The 16,960-nt window shown below is 39.6% G+C and overlaps 5 protein-coding genes across 6 annotated transcripts; 1 reads left to right on the top strand and 4 right to left on the bottom strand.

Moving 5' to 3' along the window:
- Positions 1 to 1,596: 1,596 nt before the first annotated feature.
- LOC116213753 (polyubiquitin) lies at positions 1,597 to 3,816 on the top strand. Its single transcript, XM_031548803.1, has 2 exons — positions 1,597 to 1,754; positions 2,276 to 3,816. The coding sequence occupies exon 2, from the start codon at positions 2,276 to 2,278 to the stop codon at positions 3,647 to 3,649; it is 1,374 nt and encodes a 457-aa protein (XP_031404663.1). The 5' UTR covers positions 1,597 to 1,754; the 3' UTR covers positions 3,650 to 3,816.
- Positions 3,817 to 4,957: 1,141 nt separating this feature from the next.
- Positions 4,958 to 5,843, bottom strand: LOC116213754 (2S sulfur-rich seed storage protein 1-like). 2 transcript variants are annotated; one of them, XM_031548805.1, is made up of 2 exons: positions 5,580 to 5,843; positions 4,958 to 5,486 (listed from the first exon to the last, which is right to left on the bottom strand). In XM_031548805.1, the coding sequence occupies exons 1-2, from the start codon at positions 5,753 to 5,755 to the stop codon at positions 5,210 to 5,212; spliced, it is 453 nt and encodes a 150-aa protein (XP_031404665.1). In that variant the 5' UTR covers positions 5,756 to 5,843; the 3' UTR covers positions 4,958 to 5,209. The 2 variants fall into 2 exon arrangements, with proteins under 2 accessions (XP_031404665.1, XP_031404666.1); XM_031548806.1 differs by having other exon boundaries at positions 4,958 to 5,468; positions 5,580 to 5,841.
- Positions 5,844 to 7,636: 1,793 nt separating this feature from the next.
- LOC116213024 (2S albumin-like) lies at positions 7,637 to 8,500 on the bottom strand. The gene has a single exon (XM_031547827.1). The coding sequence runs from the start codon at positions 8,380 to 8,382 to the stop codon at positions 7,894 to 7,896; it is 489 nt and encodes a 162-aa protein (XP_031403687.1). The 5' UTR covers positions 8,383 to 8,500; the 3' UTR covers positions 7,637 to 7,893.
- A 2,744-nt stretch (positions 8,501 to 11,244) lies between these two features.
- Positions 11,245 to 12,177, bottom strand: LOC116213065 (2S albumin-like). The gene is made up of 2 exons (XM_031547867.1): positions 11,707 to 12,177; positions 11,245 to 11,574 (listed from the first exon to the last, which is right to left on the bottom strand). The coding sequence occupies exons 1-2, from the start codon at positions 12,105 to 12,107 to the stop codon at positions 11,427 to 11,429; spliced, it is 549 nt and encodes a 182-aa protein (XP_031403727.1). The 5' UTR covers positions 12,108 to 12,177; the 3' UTR covers positions 11,245 to 11,426.
- A 2,978-nt stretch (positions 12,178 to 15,155) lies between these two features.
- LOC116213133 (2S albumin-like) lies at positions 15,156 to 16,153 on the bottom strand. Its single transcript, XM_031547966.1, has 2 exons — positions 15,746 to 16,153; positions 15,156 to 15,550 (listed from the first exon to the last, which is right to left on the bottom strand). The coding sequence occupies exons 1-2, from the start codon at positions 16,072 to 16,074 to the stop codon at positions 15,391 to 15,393; spliced, it is 489 nt and encodes a 162-aa protein (XP_031403826.1). The 5' UTR covers positions 16,075 to 16,153; the 3' UTR covers positions 15,156 to 15,390.
- Positions 16,154 to 16,960: the final 807 nt, after the last annotated feature.

Genomic DNA, 16,960 nt, shown 5'->3' with positions numbered 1-16,960 from the left:
GTCCGAGCACGGAAGAAGAGCCCGGCTCGAGGTCAATTGTTGAGGGCGGGTGTTTAAGGGCACGTGACAACGTGTAGGCAGAAATAGACCATACGTTGCACGTGAGGGCGGGTGTTGAGGAGTAAAAATGGGATAAATCCCACATCGGAAAAGAAAAAGAATATCCATGGGTTTATACGAGACTTGGGTACCACCACTTATCAGCTTGAGCTTTTAAGTGAATATGGGCCCGAGCCCGTATAAGCCCAATGGAAATTTAATATGGTATCAGAGCGGGTTATACTTCCGCCCGCTCATGTGGGCTCACACCACGTCAGATTCGATTTCGAGGTAGCCAAGAGTGCGCCTCCTGTTAATCAGGCCCAAGAGTGGTCCGGTCCAGTTCCGAGGTATCTAAATGTGCACCTCTAGTTAGGCCCGAGTGTGGAGCTCGAGGCTAGTTTGGTATTTGTCCCCCCTTGCCCGAGCACGGAAGAGGATGCCCGGCTCGGGTCAGTTGTTAAGGGTGGGTGTTTAAGGCACGTGGCACGTGTTGGACCACACGTTGCCACGTGAGGACAGGTGTTGAGATACGTTATCCCACATCGAAAAATTGAGAAAGAAACCACAAGCTTATATGAGATTTGGGTCCAGTAACCTATTAGCTTAAGCTTTTGGGTTGCAGATGAGCTCAAGTCCATGTAGGCCCAAGTGGGTATTTTATATCATGTTCGATCTATTTGTGCGGTTGAGAAGAATCTTTGATATTGATCCTGTATATGAAAGTGAAAATTATAAAATGTAACATTTCCTATATGCATCGTGAATCTATCATATCATCATATTATTATTACAATAATATCGAGTAAAAGACCGATGTAACTTGCAATTTTTTTTTTTGGACAAGTGGTTTGCGCTCTCTTACATACCAAATATAACTAAGATGCCCCTTTCGGCTCAACTGGTTAAACTAATCAATTGTTGATGGTTTTGAAGTTTGTTTGATCAACTATGCAAGTTGTCCGTCTTTGCTAATGTTTATGTGTGTGGATCAAAATCAAGAGACTGAAGATTCAAAGCCAACTAAGCAAAACAAGGGAAAGTATCTTTGCCCCAAAGGCAGAAGGAAACTAACAATGACGTTGACGATGATTTAATTTTTTAAATTTAATTCCTTTTTTCGCCAGCTATTAAATATAAATATTAAATATGACCTAATCAAATTATAAAATACATATGTGCATGAAATTAATTAGTGGCCCAAGAAAATTAGAAAAACAGGTCGATTGACGATGATTGAATCTTTTTAATTTAATTCCTTTTTTTTTCTTTTTTTGCCAATCGAATACTAAATATGACCTAATCAAATTAAAAATATATATGTGGCCTGGAAATTAATTATTGGCCTAAGAAAATTAGAAAACCGACAGTCGACAGGTGACGTTTACCCAACGCAAACGGCAACCTAAATTCTCGTCTCCTTTGGCAACCAAATGCACGTGGGCCGTCCGCGACCAAACTGTCTCGCGCCTTCGCGCACTCTCCAGAAAAGCGCGTGGGCCTAACCATTTGCCTGATTTACCGGAAACGCCCCCAGGGAGAACATTATCTTGGAGTGTTGGCAAGGGCGAGGATAGAAACCTACGTAATTTGAGGTGGCATCCCGTGCTATAAAATGGGGGGCTCGGCCGAGTTCTTGTTCATCGAATACAAAGTAAAATCAAAATCTCTTCTTTCTCCCGACAATCTCTGAAGCTCCTTCAAATCTCTTCAAGGTAATCCTTCTTGCTCCTCTCTGTTTTTCGTTTGCCTGATTGTGTAGTTGAGTAGGTTCTTCAGCTTTCGATTGATCTATTTGGGGATCTGGGGTTTGTGTTCTTTGATTTGGTAGCTCGTGGTGGTTTCTCTTTGATCTTGTTGGCGATTTTTGTTTTATAATTGTCCTGTAAGATGCGTAGATCTGATTATCCCGATCGATGGAAGCCGATCTTTTGATTCTTTGGTTTAATTGATGGCATAATTGCATAATTGGCAATTGGGGATGGATAATCCTCCAGTGTGAGACCTCTGTTTGACCGAGTTTGTAGATAACTATGGTTTTTTCTTGTGTATATATATGGTTTAACGATTGCTTCGAAGCTTGGTCTGTCTCGCGTTATCTTGATATTTGGCTGCCTTGTTGAATCGTTTGATTTGGTTCTTCTGCTATGCGAATTATATTTGGAGCAATAATCGTGGAAAGTTTGTGATTTTTATTTGGTGAATGTTTAATTTATGCTTATCATGGGATCTGCAGATGCAAATCTTCGTTAAGACCCTTACCGGCAAGACCATCACCCTTGAGGTCGAGAGCTCCGACACAATCGATAATGTAAAGTCCAAGATCCAGGACAAGGAGGGAATCCCCCCGGACCAGCAGAGGCTCATCTTCGCTGGTAAGCAGCTTGAAGATGGCCGCACCTTGGCTGACTACAATATCCAGAAGGAGTCCACGCTCCACCTGGTCCTCCGGTTGAGGGGTGGTATGCAGATTTTTGTGAAGACCCTCACTGGTAAGACAATCACTCTCGAGGTAGAGAGCTCCGATACAATTGACAATGTTAAGGCCAAGATCCAAGACAAGGAGGGAATCCCACCAGACCAGCAGAGGCTCATCTTTGCTGGGAAGCAGCTCGAAGATGGCCGCACCTTGGCCGACTATAACATTCAGAAGGAGTCCACCCTCCACCTTGTCCTTCGTCTGAGGGGAGGCATGCAGATCTTCGTTAAGACACTCACTGGCAAGACCATCACCTTGGAGGTGGAGAGCTCGGACACCATTGATAATGTGAAGGCCAAGATTCAGGACAAGGAAGGAATCCCCCCGGACCAGCAGAGGTTGATTTTTGCTGGCAAGCAACTTGAGGACGGAAGGACTCTTGCTGACTATAACATCCAGAAGGAGTCCACCCTCCACTTGGTGCTTCGTTTAAGGGGAGGAATGCAGATTTTTGTGAAGACCCTGACCGGGAAGACCATCACCCTTGAGGTGGAGAGCTCCGACACCATAGACAATGTCAAGGCCAAGATCCAGGATAAGGAAGGTATTCCCCCAGACCAGCAGAGGCTCATCTTCGCAGGGAAGCAGCTCGAGGATGGGAGGACCCTCGCAGATTATAACATCCAGAAGGAGTCCACCCTTCACCTGGTCCTCCGCTTGAGGGGAGGCATGCAGATCTTTGTCAAGACCCTGACTGGGAAGACGATCACCCTTGAGGTCGAGAGCTCGGACACCATTGACAATGTTAAGGCGAAAATTCAGGACAAGGAGGGTATTCCCCCAGACCAGCAGAGGCTGATCTTTGCTGGGAAGCAGCTTGAGGATGGGAGAACCCTTGCTGACTACAACATTCAGAAGGAGTCCACCCTTCACTTGGTGCTCCGTCTGAGGGGTGGCATGCAGATTTTTGTGAAGACCTTGACTGGGAAGACCATCACCTTGGAGGTCGAGAGTTCTGATACCATCGATAATGTCAAAGCAAAGATTCAGGACAAGGAGGGTATTCCCCCGGATCAGCAGAGGCTGATCTTTGCTGGGAAGCAACTTGAAGATGGTCGCACTCTTGCGGACTATAACATCCAAAAGGAGTCGACCCTTCACCTTGTCCTCCGTCTCCGTGGTGGTTTCTAGGTCTATCTGATGGATTGTAAGCTGACCGAGTCCGTGTCAGGTCGTAGGTTGGTTATGCTTGGTTTATTTTCGGTTGTGAGTTGGATCAATATGAATGAGTTTGTAGACTCTTCAGCATTATGGTGAATGATATTAAGCAGTCCTGAATAAAGCTCTCTTTCCATGTATGTGCATCTGTCTATGTGATATCCATTACCTGGTCTACTATTTTGATGTGTTGTTACTCTGCTGATATCGCTGGGGCGTTGAGATTCTTGCATTTGTCTTAAGTGAAAACTGATATGTTCGCGATTAGTTCCTGTCCATAGTTAATGTACGGGCAATGGCATATACGAGGAATGTGTGGTTGAATTGGAGTTTGGAGCTTTATGCAATTGGCTCATGCCCTGCATAAAGCTTATTACGGTTGGTGGCTCATCAGTCATGATACAGCTTCCCATTCTTTGATGCTCACAAGCGATGCACCTCTCATTCATCCGAGCCAGATGGTGTAATCCGCCTCTGCTGGTGACTTTCCCAGCCAATATTAGCTTGCCTTTTAACTGGTTGTGATCGGCTGACTCGAAGGGCAACCTCTGGTCGGCAGTTGCCCAACTCCACCACCGATCTTGGCATGCAACCCCTCAGCCTGGGGCAGTCCAGCAGGCTTAAGAGTTTTCCAAGCACCTGTTAACTGCTCTACATAATGTATAGGAATGCTAGGGGTATGGTAGCAGTGTTTGGCCGTGTGTGATTTGATAGGATATCATTAGGTTGCGCGGGTCTTCATTGGCGGATATCGACCTCCATGAAGCTTCATGTTCTCAATTGTATGAAGGCAGATAAGCTTTCTAATGTATCATTTTCATTTCACAGCTGACGATCACTAAGGACTCCGTCTGGCCGCCACTGCTTTACTGAGACGGGTATTTTCTTAGCAGATGGTCTAATACACCGGTACGACATGTGCTAACAGTACTTGGAACTGAGTACATGATGTATCATGGGGAATTCGGATCTCTCTCTTTGAGAATAGTGAATGGTGATTGGAGTAGATCAGGAAGAATTAGGGTAATATTCAAGAGCCCTGTAATGTGAACTGAATTTGGACTGTGACTGATCGTCATGTAATAGATAACATAAGGTGAGAGGATGACATACTCGTGTTTTAACAATGGAAATGGCTTATCGGTTTCAATTCCAGAATCTATGTCAACAGAGATTCAGAACTGGACCATTAGGGATCAAAGTAGTCAAGTCCATGTCCATGCATGCTATCGTGTGCGTTTGCTCTGTTTCATCCTGCAGGTGCCTCGGAACTGATCCTGATTGATCGAGAAGATAAAGATTCTTAAAAGTTTATTGAATCCTCAAATGCACAATGCCATAATCAATCTCACAACCATGCCGAAAAAGTTCAGCCGGTATCACCCAAAACTCATTATACTATATTCCATATTCTGCTTCTTCCAGCTACTGAAATGAAACAACCAAAAATGGAGCGAGCTTATTGCGCATATATATTTTCCTCAAGGACTCAAATGAGATTAATCCAGCAATTGTTTGTGCCTCTGTTTCTGCCTAGTAGTTTCCTCCTAACCCGATGTGGCACCGGTGGTGAGCGAGGCTGCACATCTCGGGCAAGTTCTCAGCCCTCATCACGAACTTGTGCATCTCCTTGCGGGGCAGCTCTCCCTTCTTGGCCTGCTCCTGCACGATATGCCTCAATCCCTTGCACCTGCAGCTCTCGTCCACCTGCCTCAGCTGCCCGCAGCACTCCTGCAGCTGCTGCTCGGGTCGATCCATCACCCCTAGGCGGGTTTGCAGCACGATGTACTTGCTATGTGACGTTTGAAAACTTGATCAATTTGAATCGTTAATGGTACAGCATGGTATAGCATAAAAAGAAAGTCATAACTTATTCTGATTAATAAGCACTCATATTATTTACCTTCCATGTGTTAGGAACTGTTTGCAATATGACAATGATTGATGTTGCATTTGGTCGTGGCAATGGTGCTGATCATGGTCCTCGTAGGTCGTGGTGCCTTGGTAGGCCGAGATTGATGGAACGAACATGAGATGGATGGCCACCAAGATCGTGATGATGAATGTAGAGCTCGCCATGTCCAGTTCAGTCAAATGAATACTATATCAAACGTAAGGTTTACAGAGTGAAATAATATTATGTGTTTTGGAGAGTGAGGAAATTAGATCGTGGTGGTATTTGTAAGGGGACATTCGTGTTGTTAGAGAGTTTCACTCTCCAAGTGGTCAGAGGCTGCCCCTATTTTGATGGATCAAACTTTTACACATTCAACAATAACCAAAAAAACAAAAGTGGGACAAATTTTCAGAACATCGAATAAAATAGGGCTGAAAGAAACAAGGGCCCACGAAGGTTTTAGGTTCGATTTTCATTAACAGAATTATTCGTATCCCTTTATTTCTCATTTGATTTTTTTTTGTTAAGCTTGAACGTCCATCTTTATAACTGAAAAAAAAAGGTAATCTTTTATATCTATTTATATCGGAGAATTGAAAAGTAATTTGTTTAACTTTCCTTATCCCAAAAATGTCCATGTAAAAAATAATGACCTTTAGATTAAGAGAAGTTAGAGGCTAATTTTGTAAATTCATATATATTATTTTTTATTATAAGGGATATCTATGAATTTAATACAATGAAATATAAATTCTTATAACTAATAAAATTAAAAATGTAGATTAACCCTAATAAAATTAGAAAAATTGAAAATGTTTATTTGTACGTAATATGCCTTGAAAAAATATGAACAAAGTCTGCCGAAAAGGAATATAACATATTATTTTTTGAAAAATTTATTTTTAATTGAAAAGGTACTAAAATTCTTAAAGTATATATTCAAGTATTTGTATTATTGTGCTTTGTAATCCCTTTTGTTTATGGGAGGTGATTGTTGTTGTCCAGAGTTCCGATTATGTTCTGGTTAGGTCTTTGTATTATCCTCCCATTGATGTAATTTTAAATTTATTAATAAAGTTTGCCATTCTTATAAAAAAACAGTGTTTGTATTATTGTGTATGAAAATTTATTGATAGAAATATAATATAAATATGTAAAGAATAAGGACATATCTTTTTTTTTAATGCAAGGAAACCATGAGTCTAGTATAACGGCATATCGCTCTTAAAGGTTTTATAATCTAATTTTTTTTTATTATATATACTTCACCATCTAACCATTTGTTTTTTTAATGTAGAAAAAAGAAATATGAAGTTAATATTTTTATTAGAAATTAACTTATAATATCACATGATTAAAAAAAAAATTCCCCTTTGAAATTCTCTCTTTTTTTTTCGGCCCTTTTTTTTTTCGGTTACATGAAACTCTCTTTTATGTATCTCTTTTATATATCTCTTTTAGCGATTCCATTTCTTTTATGTGCTATTCAACCTCTTTTACGTGTCTCTCTTTTAGCTGAATACATAGATAGATAACTGGTAATTGCAACTAAAGTTTTCCCGATAGTCGTACTGTGATGTAATTACATAAGGAACATTGTAACTTAACATGCATGCTGTAGCCTTCCTTTTTCTTTTTCTTTTTTTTCTTTTTTGGCTGTAATCTCACACAGGTGCACGATGTAACCCTAACTTTTCGTGATGCAACCCCGCCGTGATGTGAACTGTCTATGCCACATTTTCACATTTTTGATAAGAGTGGACATAGTTAATTCCATGACTATCTATGCAACATACATTATTTCCCCAAAAAAGTCTATATACTGCGATCACTTTTTTGTACTTTTTTGTACAGTCATCTTTTAGACGGTTAAATTACAACCCATTAACGTGAGAAAAATAAGATTGTACATTGTTGGAGCATATAATGTCCCTGAAGTACTAGCTGCGTTTCCCGCTCCATGCATGTCACATGGGTCGTCGTTAATTATATATGTTAATATTTTATTGGGTGAAATTACATGTTAGTATATTAGATAGATAACATATGGGATATGAACATTATGCTAGCAAAACAGACCTCCGATACTTCTATTTCTATATATATAGATATGTAATTACTTAAGCACATGCTAATGTGCGGTCGATCTCTTGATATCATCATCGTTGGGCTTACATTAGTGAGAGATGTGAAACCCTTTATTACATGCTTAACATATTCATAGATTCCTTCCCTGATCCCTGGCTATTACTACCTAGTCATTGCACCCATGCATGCACATGCAGCATGCGGTTTCTCAATTCTCAGGCAATCTCGCTCTCTAGGAGTCGAGTTCGGTGTAGCCACCACCGCTGCCGCCGCGGACGCTGACGCTGCAGCGTTGAGGGCTGAGCCTGCACATGTTCGGCAGGTTCTCAGCCGTCTGGATCACCTCCCTCAGCCTCTGCCCTTGGAGCCTACCCTGCTGCTGCTGAATCTGCACGATCTCCTCGATCCCCTGGCACCTGCACTGCTCCTCCACCTGCCTCAGCTGCTGGCAGCACTGCTGGAGCGACTCGGGGTTAGAATCTTCAGCCCCGCGCATGCCAAGCACAATGTACCTGCCCCCCCGGGTCAGGACCTGCTGGCAGTGGAAAAGCTGCTGCTGCCTCTGGATTTGCTCCCGGCACTGCTGACGGCCTCCTCGGCGGGACTGGTTTTCGTCATCGTTGTCTTCCAGCACCATCGTGGTCACGGTGGTCTTGTAGGCCGAGGCCACCATGAACATGGCCACAAACACCGCTGCCAGGACCGCAAGCCGCCTGGCCATTGCAAGTTATCGAAGGGAGGTTAACAAAGCTAAATCTGTATGTGGAGCCGGCCGGGAGGTGAGAGAGAACAGGGGTGATGGCTGCTTTCTATGGAGATGTGAAGGTGGTGGTGGGTATACGCATACTTTTATAGGGAACTTGGAGGGCTTGCATGTGGAATACGTGTAGCTGGGAATGGTGTTGTGGGTCTGGTGGTGGCCGGCGCAGGGGTCGCGATGCGTGGCGGAGATCGGGGGACTGGGACGGCCACGTTAGGGGCTTGCATGTGCATGCTGATACAGCCATGCCTCACTGATTTTGACGACGTTTTGTTTCTATATTGAATGATGATTTTGTTGCTTTCAAAGAGAACTATATATAAATGGATTCTATAAATATAGTATGTCTCCGCATGCATATATATATATATATATATGTTGATTTATTTCACCTAGAGAATGAAGCTTTTGAAATTTGAAGACGAAGTCTGATTTTCATGCATGCATTGCAATGCATAATATTTGACAATGCTGCGTGCAGTGATGTGCATATTTGACACTTTGTGTGCAGTGATGTGCATATTACAAATAGTGTGTAATTATCAGTTTCTAGCTATAGTTTGATTTTGTGTAAAATGCCAAATTAGGTTCCGATCGTTTTTCCTTCTCTCTTGTATGTGACTGGCAAATGGAAAGACGTACCGGACGTTAGCATGACTCTCTAGAGCATATGTAGCTTCGTGAAACTGATAGCTAAGGGGTAAAACCTCTATCACCCACCACCACCTTATTTCTCCTTTATGCACTACACTCCTTTTCTCCCTTTCTTAATATATAAGCATAATTATTAATATATTTCCTTACAGTTTACTTCTAATTAAAATCTAATTAATTTCTTATTTATCCAAATAAAATCTAATTATTCTCCAAATACAATTATCTGATATGATTATTGGATTAGTGCAATTAGTGGGATCGATAAGTATGTATATACATATATGAGGTGGTCTAAAATGCAATCACTTTGAAAGTGATTACACCATATATACAAGTAAATTACAAAAGTTTGTAGTAAAATAATTTCTTCCCTAAGATGCAATCACTTTGGAAGTGATTGCACCATTTACATATAAGTAAATTACTAAAAGTTAGAATAAAATAACTCTTTTGAATAAGTTACACGTATTTTAAAAGATTAATTCGAATAAATTATTTAAATTGTATGTAAATTATTTACATTTGGAGTAAAATATACGATTTTTGAAGAGTTTTTACTTATAATTTTAGTAAATTACAAGAATTTCTAGATAATTTCACTTAGTAAACTACTTGAATTTTACCGGTATAGTTCGTAGCAAAGAACTATTGAGGGTTTACTTATAATTTTAGTAAATTACAAGAATTTCAAGATAACTTCACTTAAATTTTTAATATAATTTTAGTAAATTACAAGAATTTCGAGATAACTTCACTTAAACTTTTACTACAATATATCATACCATCATCAATTATAAGAATTTCGAAATAACTTCATTTTTTTACTTGAGTAGATCATACCATCATCAATTATAAGAATTTCGATATAACTTCATTTTCCAATGTGAATCCTATTTACTGTAACCCCTGCTAATTTTACTACTTGAGTACATCATACCATCATTAATTATTGAGGATTTACTTATAATTTTAGTAAATTACAAGAATTTCGAGATAATTTCACTTAAAATTTTAATATAATTTTAATAAATTACAAGAACTTCCAGATAATTTCACTTAAACTTTTACTATAGTATATCATATCATCATCAATTATAAGAATTTCGAGATAACTTCATTTTTCAGTGTACACCATACCATAATTAATTATAAGAATTTTGATATAACTTCATTTTTTCTACTCGAGTAGATCATACCATCTTCAATTATAAGAATTTCGAGATAACTTCATTTTTCAGTGTGAACCATGTTCAATGTGACTCCTTCATTTTTGAGTGCGAACCCTATTCAATGTGACTCATGATATTTGAAAGCTCAATGCACCCAATAAGTTCGAGATAATTTTATTTTTAAATGTGAACCATGATATCTGAAAACTCAATTAATCCAACCAGAATTTTGAAATCAATTATAAGAATTTCAAGATAACTTCATTTTTCGGTACGAAGATATTGTTCAATGAACCCAACAAGAGTTTTGAAATCAATTATAAGAATTTCAAGATAAGATAACTTCATTTTTCGGTACGATATTATCTTAATTTTTCGGTACGAATCCTAATCCTAATATCTGGAAGATCAATGAATCCGACAAGAATTTTAAGATAACTTTGTTTTTTTTCGATATGAACCTAGTATCCAAAAGAATTTTGTATCCAAAAGAATTTTGTTTTTTTTCGATATGAACCTAGTATCCTAGTATCCAAAAGAATTCTCGATATGAATCATAATATCCGAAAACCCAATTTTTCGAAGCCCAATTTTTCGATGTAAAATATGATGTCTAGAAACCTAATGAACCCAACTAATTCAGTCTGATATCTAATGAACCCAACTAATTCAGTCTGATATCTAATGAACCCAACTAATTCAGTCTGATATCTAGAACCTAATGAACTCAACTAATTCAGTCGGGATAACTCCGCTTAAGTTTTTAGCAAAATGCATCAAGAATTTCGAGATAACTTCACCTAAATTTTTAGTAAAATGCACACTTTTGATGATTGCACCTTAAAATCTCCCATTTACACAGACACACATATATATCTAGCTAGAACAATTTCTTACACAAAATAACCTATCAAAAAAATTTCTTACACAAAAAGGCACTTCATCTGCGCCGACATGCTCAGCATACAGCACAAAAAGGAATAAATCAGAGACGATATTCAGCAAAAAGGACCATTTTTATTATAGCATTCATCAACTTAATTATTACACGTACATAGGCAGTTCATAATTACCCTAATCTCTCTCCTCTCTACATGCCTAATTATTACTTAACAAACCGTAGAAAGCCCACACGCTAATGTGGTTTATTTATTTCTAATTATTATTAGGCTTATACATTTAGAAGTAAACTGCCCGGATTTGCTGGCAGGTCCGCTGCAGTCCACACATCTGGGGCAGCTGCCTTGCCGTCTCGGCCAACTGCTGAGTCTCTTGGCCCCGGAACCGTCCCTGCTCTCGCCTCACGAAGTCTCTCAGAGCTTGGCACCTGAAAAGAAGGCCGGAAAAAGAAGTTTGAGATACTCACTTCGTGAATCAACAAGTAGCTATGTATGTAGTTTCAAGCATAAACGTCGTACGACGGATTAATTTGAATAGGAATTGGGATGCATGCACTGACCTGCATTGGTGGTCTTCCACCTGCCTGAGCTGGCGGCAGCATTGCTGGAACTGCTCCGAGCTCTCACGGCCCCTCATCCGGGGGCTGCCCGGACCGTACTCGCTGCCGGGTTCGTATTGGCTCCCAGGACCATAGGGTTCATACTCGCTGCCGGGGCCGTACTGGCTGCCGTGACCGCCCCGGCGGCCACTGCCTTCCTGCCGGGATTGTTCCCTGAGGAAGTCCTGGCAGTGGTTCAGTTGCTGGGCCCTACGGATTTGCTCATCGCAGCTGCCCCCTCTCCTCCTCTGGTTCTCCTCCTCCTCCTCAACCTCCACGGTCGTGACGGTGGTCCTGTGGGCGCTGGCCGCCACCAGGAGCACCCCGAAAACTGCCGCAAGGAGGATTGCAAGCTTCGCCATCGATGGACTTCAGTTGGCAGGCCGACGAGGATTGTTTGGTTGGTTTGGATGGAGCTGGGTGAGGTGGGGGATGGATTTATAGGGTCGGTTAGGGCCGTGCATGGCTAGTACGTGGAGGAGAGAGGGGGCTGTCGGGGGAGGTTTTGGCCTTTACTGATCAGGCGCTGGTGGCTCTCTGCATGAAGTAGTCTCCTTTCATGAAAGCATGCAGCTCCCGGAGCTCCGTGCACCCTGAGAAAGAGAGCGCAGGCCCCACGCTCGCAGGAGCGGTGCGCAGGGAGCATCGGGGGAGATTGCGCAGAGGGTTTGCGACGTCTGATCGCCGCGTCACTGCCAATTTCATGTTTAACTGCCACGCATATATGCTTCCAATCTTGTTTTTTTTTTTTTTTTGCTGAATGGTAAATACCATATATGCTTCCAATCACTTGCATGTATATATAAAATAACTCCATCCATGCTCAATGAATCCATTAATTAATGAAGTCACTCTCTCATAAATCTATTTTTTTTCCTATGACAAAGTTTTTTTCTTCAATCATAAAGGAGGCATAAGATCTAGTACAATGAAAGAGAAATTATAAATAATTAATATAGGGGCACGAGTAATCCCACTAAGTATTGAACCTGCAACCTTAAATCAATAGGTGAGAGCGTGTACCATTTCTAAAAACTGAGATATAGGTTTAATTTAGTGTACTGATATCTTAAACATAATTAAAACTCTTGTTAATATGGACATGTGTCAAGTTTTTAGACTTTTATTTTTTATTATGTATATTTTAAAATAAAACTAAAATTTTTATTCGCTTGAACAACTGTCAAGTTATTAAATCTTTACCTTTTTATTATTAATATATATTTAAATCTTAAACAAAACTCTTGTTGATATGAACAGCCGTTAATCTATTAATTTTTTGTCTTTTTATTTTATATATATATATAACATAAAACGAATGCCAAAGGCAAAAGCAAAGGGAAAATATGTGCGGATGCATGGTCTATACGTGCAAAGGTAAACTCTTGTAGTTGTTCATAATCACCAGTTATTTTCTCAAAAAGTGGTTATTCGTGCGGATGGTCTATAAAAGTATTTACACTAGTGGAGAGTCGAACTTCGTTATAACCGAGTGAATTAATATACGCACACCAAATGTGCGCAACGTGATGGACTAGCTCGACTAGTTCCTGGAGGTCATTGATCAATAGTTTTACCATGGACTCGTACATTCTTGTTTTTTATTTAATTATTACAAGGAGGAAAAGTGAAGAGGTTTTGCTTTGTGAGTCCGTGATATTGGGTTGCAACTTTGTGATGTTCATGAAGAAACAGTTGTAGTCACTTTACCCATATTATATTATATGGTGCAATCACTCTCGAGTGACTATGCAAATTATTGCTGCATTTAATTTGTAAGTAACATTTTAAAATTATATTTTGATTTTGAAAATGAGTAGTATAAATGGTTATGTATTAGGTCCACCCTTTGATTTTATATGAGTTATGTATGAATTATGTGATTTTGATTTTGAAAAAGAGGTATAAATGGAGTCCACCCTTTGATTTTGTATGAGTTATTTTGTTTTGTTGTGGGTAAAATTAAGTTAAAGTAATATTTTAAAATCTCACTTTGAATCCAAACGGAGCAATATATATATCTCCTATGCATTCAAAATTTGATGATGTTTGGGTGGAGAGTTTTCGTACATATAGCAAATTCTTTTTTTTAATATGCACTTGATATCCAAAAATCTTAAAGAATTTTTACTAATTCAAGTCGATACGAGTCGAGTCATTAAAGGATAAAACTCTGTCGATATGAATTTTTTTTATTCACAATACTAGAACACGAGATTTTACTTATAGAAAACTAATATCGAATCACTTGAATTAATTTACGTTAATTATAGCACATTTTCTTTATTGTATGATTTATATATAACTCAATTAAAAAATATTATAGCTACCTAGGATGGTTCGAAGAGAGGCGTACATATATCTTCTAAAACTTTTTTTTTTTGGGAAACCTTTTGAAACTTTTTAGATGATATGGGAATTAGTCAAGATGATTAACATGTATTATTAGTAATACAGTCGATCAATGCAGTTGCCGTCGATGAAAGCAATGGAGATATATGCTTTCTTTGTGTTTTAAATCAAAATTTTACTCAACTCAACTATATTTTTTCATCAATTCAACAACACAATCATTACTTTTTTAAAAATTTATAATAAATTATCTCACATACGTTTTCTTAATCATTATTATAATTAATTTTCTTAATACTAAATTCGCTCAATTATTCAATACTTTTTTCTCAATTTAACAAAACAATCATTACTTTTTTATTTTTTTTTCAAATTCTCTCACATACTTTCCAATTACTTTTGTCTTCATCTCCTCAAATCAAACTAAATCAAACTTAACTTCGTTATTAAACTTGTTATTGTTTGGGGTTTTCTTTTAAGTGACACATGGCATGTGTATCACCTTAAGGCTATTATGAAAGTGGACATATACCAACTCTTTGAAAATTTTTTAAAAATTTATTGGAAGAATTTTATTTTTTAGTGGGCTGATCCAACTCAAATTAGATCAGTACGTCGGAGCTTGAATATCACAATACACATTGAGACCCGTGGATTAATATTACGTTAAAGCCCCGACTCTAAAGGAGTAGAATAAATTACACTAATGCTCTCTGCCCAATTATGTGTGTAATGTGATTAATAATGAAGAGACATCAACATGATGTCGTACCAAAAAAATTCATATGAGATGTTTCACCCCAAAAAAAAAAAAACATATGAGATGTCCCAATCCAGATTTCTTCTTCCTCCCGATGCCATTATTTTCTCTCACAACACTTTCTGCTCTCGGGAGGATATTCGAGTAGTTTGCCAAATGAGTGTTCAGGTTACAATGGTTACTAACCCTTTCAGAATAAGTGTTTATTCAATGCTTAGCTTTCTCTAATTAGCATGAAAAGGTGTTTGAACTGATAGATTCTTCGCAATGGAAAATGTACGGGAGAGGCAATACCGGATTATGTCGATAGAGGGACAGTTTTATTTCATAATTTGAAAACCTACGTGTGCAGTACAAAGCCGCAAAACCATCTAATTACGTTCCAACCCACACGATAATGTGGGATTTATTATGCTAACTAGCTTGTCACCAAATCTCTCCAAATTATTTTAAATGGCTTTTAAGGCCACAAATGTAATTTTGTTGGGAGATATGGTGAGCTTTTATTTAAGAGTCGCAGCAATGTCTGACGCTCAGACACCGACGTCATAGGGAACGCGGATTTGGTAGCAGCTCCGTCCGCTTCCGCATATCTGAGGAAGCTGCCTTGCGCACTGCGCAATCTGCTGAGAGCCGCGGACGCCGAAAGTCTGTCCAGTTTGTTGCCTCACTATCTGCCTCAGCCCCTCACACCTGTGAAAAATAATAATTATTATTATTAAGATGGCAAGACGAGAGAGAGAGAGAGAGCCATCAGAACATATAACTAAACCGGTCCATGGTGGAAGATCACGCTGCACGCAACGGTTATATACATTTTCAATCGGAATGTGGAATCCAAGCTGTATGTGCGTATGTGTATTTACGAAGTTCGTATATCATACTCACATGCATCGCTCGTCCACCTGTCTGAGCTGGTCACAGCAAGCATCCAAGTGCCAGCTTCCCCTCATTCCGCGACCGCCGCGACCACCATACTGGCTGCCGGGACCATACTGGCCACCGCCGCCGTAGCACTGGCTGCTGTCGCCGGTCCTAGAGACCTCCTCGAGGAAATCCTGGCAGTGGCTGAGCATCTGTGCCCTCTCGAGCTCATCCAAGCAGCGGCCCCTCTGGTTCTCCTCCTCATCAACCTCCAAGGAGAGCATGGTGGTCCTGGCCGTGGCAGCCACCAGAAGCATTCCGAACACCGCTGCTAGGATAGCCAACTTTGCCATCTTATGATTAAACTATATAGAACTTTTATTGAAGTGGGAAGTGATTTGCAAGACTAGCTAGTTTGGTGATCTCGGAGGGGAAGAGCGATGGGGGGATTATATAGGGAGTTGTACGAGGAGTCGGGGAGCGTTTAAGGGCTTTGCATGGGGATTACGTGGAGGAGGAACAAGTGTGTTCATGTGAACAAGCTTTGGCTTTTCTTGATCAAGTATGCATGCTCGTGAGCTTTCAGTGCAAAAACTAGTTGTATCCCTGCTCTTGGCGTACGCTGCACAAGGAGAAAATCTTATATATGTAACCTGTATACTATGCGACATGTATCATAAGTTCATAGTTATTCAACACATTGCAGACGGTATTACAAACTAAAAATTTTAACATAATGTTGTTTAAAAAAAAAAAGTTATTGAGAATTGTGTGACGCAATATCATACCGTATATCAATTACACCTGGTGTAAATAGTATCATCTGATAGACGATCATTTATGGTTGCATGATGGACACGGTTTATGTATGATTAAGTTCGTGGCCCTGGTTTTGGAAGTTGCTTGTTCATGCGTCGGGGATCTCTCTGCTAATTGGCTTCCACGTTTGAGCTCCCATGCATACGCTTCCAAAAATATAATGGATCGAGTGACAAATGAATAATCTACTTAACCTACGTACTGCCATCGCCAAGGAACATCTGGTAGATAAAATTAACTGGCCCAGGTTTGCCGATAATCAAACAATCCAAAGACGTAAATAATTTCGATAGAACGTCCCATTTCTTTTTTTTTCCTGTGAACTAGAGCTTCCAATTTAGTTTGGGTAAGTACTTGATGTAATTTCATAGCACATGCACAGAATCGAATGTACCATAATATATCAGTTAAATCACATAC

This window comes from Punica granatum, chromosome 7 (genome assembly GCF_007655135.1).
Source record: "Punica granatum isolate Tunisia-2019 chromosome 7, ASM765513v2, whole genome shotgun sequence".
NCBI classification, from domain to species: domain Eukaryota; kingdom Viridiplantae; phylum Streptophyta; class Magnoliopsida; order Myrtales; family Lythraceae; genus Punica; species Punica granatum.
This window is presented reverse-complemented; position numbering and strand designations above follow the sequence as displayed.

What these genes read in the sequence shown, in the direction of transcription:
- LOC116213133 (XM_031547966.1), bottom strand. Translation starts at nt 16,074, where the DNA reads ATGGCAAAGTTGGCTATCCTAGCAGCGGTGTTCGGAATGCTTCTGGTG. An exon ending in CAGGTGGACGAGCGATGCAT is followed by an intron (nt 15,551 to 15,745) that starts GTGAGTATGATA and finishes TATTTTTCACAG; the next exon opens with GTGTGAGGGGCTGAGGCAGA.
- LOC116213754 (XM_031548805.1), bottom strand. Translation starts at nt 5,755, where the DNA reads ATGGCGAGCTCTACATTCATCATCACGATCTTGGTGGCCATCCATCTC. An exon ending in CAGTTCCTAACACATGGAAG is followed by an intron (nt 5,487 to 5,579) that starts GTAAATAATATG and finishes AAATTGATCAAG; the next exon opens with TTTTCAAACGTCACATAGCA.
- LOC116213753 (XM_031548803.1), top strand. Translation starts at nt 2,276, where the DNA reads ATGCAAATCTTCGTTAAGACCCTTACCGGCAAGACCATCACCCTTGAG.
- LOC116213065 (XM_031547867.1), bottom strand. Translation starts at nt 12,107, where the DNA reads ATGGCGAAGCTTGCAATCCTCCTTGCGGCAGTTTTCGGGGTGCTCCTG. An exon ending in GTGGAAGACCACCAATGCAG is followed by an intron (nt 11,575 to 11,706) that starts GTCAGTGCATGC and finishes CCTTCTTTTCAG; the next exon opens with GTGCCAAGCTCTGAGAGACT.
- LOC116213024 (XM_031547827.1), bottom strand. Translation starts at nt 8,382, where the DNA reads ATGGCCAGGCGGCTTGCGGTCCTGGCAGCGGTGTTTGTGGCCATGTTC.